At 51.1% G+C, this 4005-nt stretch overlaps 2 protein-coding genes across 2 annotated transcripts; one reads left to right on the top strand and one right to left on the bottom strand.

The window, feature by feature from the left end:
* Positions 1–840: 840 nt before the first annotated feature.
* Positions 841–1326, bottom strand: GUITHDRAFT_122910 (hypothetical protein; the record flags this gene model as incomplete). The annotated part of the gene is made up of 2 exons (XM_005817807.1): positions 841–1011; positions 1072–1326. 2 exons carry the CDS (start codon positions 1324–1326, stop codon positions 841–843), a joined length of 426 nt encoding a protein of 141 aa, XP_005817864.1.
* Positions 1327–2401: 1075 nt separating this feature from the next.
* GUITHDRAFT_149623 (hypothetical protein) lies at positions 2402–2911 on the top strand (the record flags this gene model as incomplete). The annotated part of the gene is made up of 2 exons (XM_005817806.1): positions 2402–2680; positions 2741–2911. 2 exons carry the CDS (start codon positions 2402–2404, stop codon positions 2909–2911), a joined length of 450 nt encoding a protein of 149 aa, XP_005817863.1.
* Between the last annotated feature and the right edge of the window lie 1094 nt (positions 2912–4005).

Below are 4005 nucleotides of genomic sequence, written 5' to 3'. Positions count from 1 at the left end.
CTGTAAAGCTTCGGGTTGTGACACGATTTGGCGGACGTCTACAGCGAATGGATCACACACAAAGGAGAAGAGTAGAGACATGAAGTTTACTTGATAACACGAACACACTATCGATTCGTGGCACACACAGCAAGGGAAGGGCAGACCACCTGAGCAGTTGTCAAGTTATAGTCGAGGGGAACCACCAGGGGTGGTCACGTCAGGCTCCTCACGCACGAGCGAGCATCCCGCGTGCGTCCGCTTAGGTCTGCTGCCTGCTCCTCCTTCAGGTTCATCCAATCGTACCAGTACAGGAGATACCACCCGTACTTGGCACTCTCTGTCGCCCAACAGGGGTTGTACTCTACAGGTCTGGTAGCCGTTAGAGCCCTTGCTGCCCTTGTGGCTGTAAGAGAAGACCATAGCTTCTCTTGCTGCCCACTCCAACTCAATAAGACTCCTCCCTGCGGAGGCTTGAGCGTGCCTTTGGGGAGCGCATCAGAGCTCTGATAGATAAGAAGATAGGTTCTTGCACCCGTTCTGGAGAGTGATATAGCTGTTATAGGTACGTATGCTGCAAGTAATAAACCTTGCTTCCTGGGCCTGCTACGAGCTGTTGTGCAATGCTCAGGCTAGTCAGTTCTAAGTGCTCTTGCATTCCGAGTTAGCACCTCCGCGGCAATCTTGAGAAAAAACTTGGATGACATGCGCAAGCTTCTTTGGTTGATGTGTCAAGGACTCGTGCCGGGACCTGATCCTCGAAGCAATTTTGATTTATTGTTTCGATCAGCTTCAAATGTAATTGCACCGAAGTAGTGCAAGACGCTGGCTGATAGGTGGATGTTGACACCAGCTGTGGGATCAACGCAAGATCCTTCTGTCTTGCTCGTCTTCCATCAAGTCCCGAAGAATCTGTTCGACCTTGTCACAATCTTCGAGGTTGAGGACAAGGGCAGTCGCATGAGGTTTTCCGTTCTCGGTCACATAGATTACGCCGGAAGGTCTATTGAATGGATCACAGCACTGCATCTTCTGCCAAGCCGCGAGATTCCAGTCAGAGACCATGAGAGACCATCATGGGGCAAGTCTCACCTTCTTGACGTCAATGTGCGAAATGCTTGAAGTGTCAATGTTGATAGTCGTTGTTTCTAGACAGAGACCGCAGAAGTTCGGGGAGAATGCCTCTATCCTCACGTTAGCCATCGTAATCTTGATCTGCTGGTATGTAGTCGGGATCAGGAAGAAACATTGCCGCCAACCCTGCCCTTCCCAGGCAACAGCATTTCGCTCCTTTCTTTTCTGTGCTTTCAGGTCCTGCGAGCTTACCATGACAGGAACGTCAGCCATGGCTACTGGCGTCGCTCTGTCCATGTTCGCCGCGCAGAGTTCACCGGGAATGCCGTGATGACAAAACGATTGACTGCTATATATGTAAAATTAGGGGAGATGTATATAAAGAGTCGGTACAAATCTGAATATAAATCTGGTACAAATAGCTCAACATAGTACAACACCGTTACCGGGTACCTCGTGCCGATATAAGGGGGGGTTAGAACTCCACTGTGAGGTAGGAAATGTCTGTGAGTTACGCCCCACATACTACCCCCACCCCCCTCTTCCCAGCACGAGGTTTCATTGGAGTTCTACCCCCCTCATCGTGCCGATAAGGGGGGGGTAGGACTCCACGGGTGACTGTGAGGTGGGAACTAAATGTCTGTGAGTCACGTTCTCACATACTACCCCGCCCCCCCCCTCCCCAAGAACGAGGTTTTTCATTGTGTACCGCTTTGTATATAAGCAGTCGGTACAAATGTATGAATCTGGTACAAATCTTGAATAGCTCGACATAGTACAGCCGCTGACCGTTACCGAGAACCTCGTGCAGATGAGGGGGGATAGAACTCCACTACTGTTAGGTGGGAATTGTCTGGTACACAATGAACCCTTGTACTGGGAGGAAAAGGGGGGGGGGGGGGGAGGGGGTAGTATGTGGGGATGAAAATCACAAAAATTTTCTAACTTACAGGGGAGGTTTAACCCCCCCCCCTTTGCACAAGGGAATCCATAAAGGGGTTGTACTATGGTGAGCTATTTTGACCCAATTTTAACCAGATTTGTTCCCACTTTTTTCATACAAAAAGGGTACCCAATGAAACCCCCTGCTGGGAAAAAGGGGGGGGGGGGTAGTATTTGGGGGGGGTAACTCAAAGAAAATTTCCTTACCTCCCCGGGGGGATTTTAACCCCCCCCTTATCGGCACCAAGGTACCCCGGAACGGGGTTTTACTATGTTTGAGGTTTTTTGTCCAAAATTTTTTTTTAGATTTGTACCGACTCTTTATATACATCTCCCCTAATTTTACATATATAGCAGTCAATCGTTTTGTCATCACGGCATTCCCGGTGAACTCTGCGCGGCGAACATGGACAGAGCGACGCCAGTAGCCATGGCTGACGTTCCTGTCATGGTAAGCTCGCAGGACCTGAAAGCACAGAAAAGAAAGGAGCGAAATGCTGTTGCCTGGGAAGGGCAGGGTTGGCGGCAATGTTTCTTCCTGATCCCGACTACATACCAGCAGATCAAGATTACGATGGCTAACGTGAGGATAGAGGCATTCTCCCCGAACTTCTGCGGTCTCTGTCTAGAAACAACGACTATCAACATCGACACATCCAGCATTTCGCATATTGACGTCAAGAAGGTGAGACTTGCCCCATGATGGTCTCTCACGGTCTCTGACTGGAATCTCGCGGCTTGGCAGAAGATGCAGTGCTGTGATCCATTCAATAGACCTTCCGGCGTAATCTATGTGACCGAGAATGGAAAACCTCATGCGACTGCCCTTGTCCTCAACCTCGAAGATTGTGACAAGGTCGAACAGATTCTTCGGGACTTGATGGAAGACGAGCAAGACAGAAGGATCTTGCGTTGATCCCACAGCTGGTGTCAACATCCACCTATCAGCCAGCGTCTTGCACTACTTCGGTGCAATTACATGTGATGCTGATCGAAACAATAAATCGAAAATGCTTCGAGGATCAGGTCCCTGCACGAGTCCTTGACACATCAACCAAAGAAGCTTGCGCATGTCACCTCTATCTTGTCACCCTCTTTGCCTTCGCACCTGTGCTTCCTTCTCCAGCTGCTCCGCTGCTCTCCTCACCTTCCTCAACCTGCTGTGAATTACCTACTTTCTCTCTTCTAGCTTACAGATTTCACGTTTCACTTGCCTCCCAGCACATCGAACACGAGCGGGTGGAGGAGAAGGGGAATAGAGAGACAGAGAGACAGAGAGGCGTGCTGGTTTCTGCATTTCATGTACGACATTCATACTTCAAGAGCAAACCCCCCCAGGCTCTTCCCTCATCGCCTCCTGTTGATCTGCTGGGATGCGATCGTGACAGAGCTCATGCTGTTCATGTTGTCCGTGAGAAGTTGTATCACTTCTGCTGGTGCAAGCTCCCTCCCCTCCTTGTCGTTCCATGGGATCTCCACAGGGTAGCGGCCACTGGCGTTCCACCTGATGATGAAGGATGAGACTGAGGGGGTGAAAGCAGGCAGAAGCGATGGGGGAAAGGGAGGGAGGAAGGAGGGGAGGGAATGCAAGGAATACAAAGGAGAGAGAGGAGAAAGCAATAAACGATGAAGGCGGAGTAAGACGGAAGAGGTGAGGGCGCGAGGAAGAAGGGGGGGAGGAAGGGATGGAGGGAGGGGGAGGAGCTTACGTATTCAGCTCGTGGAGGGCCCGGATCATGTCCTCTGCTACGGCTGTGCCGTAGTCGTGACGGATCTGAAGGAGACGAGGGTCCCGTCGGTTCGTCTTCTCACGAGGGTTGCTGGGGATACCGTAAGGAGGCAGAAAGCGAGGACAGCGGAGGTGAGGAGGCGGGGAGAGGAATCGAAAACCATGGAGAGCAGGAGAGTTGCAGAAAGGAGTGAGGGTATGGAAACCATGACAAGAGCATGCCATGTTATCGGAGCAGATCAGAAAGAGAGGCAAGGGGAGGAGGAGAGGGGAAGGGAGGG

The sequence above is a fragment of the Guillardia theta genome, assembly GCF_000315625.1.
Source record: "Guillardia theta CCMP2712 unplaced genomic scaffold GUITHscaffold_551, whole genome shotgun sequence".
NCBI lineage: Eukaryota > Cryptophyceae > Pyrenomonadales > Geminigeraceae > Guillardia > Guillardia theta.
Note: the sequence above shows the minus strand (reverse complement) of the source record. Positions and strands in the feature narration are given on the sequence as shown.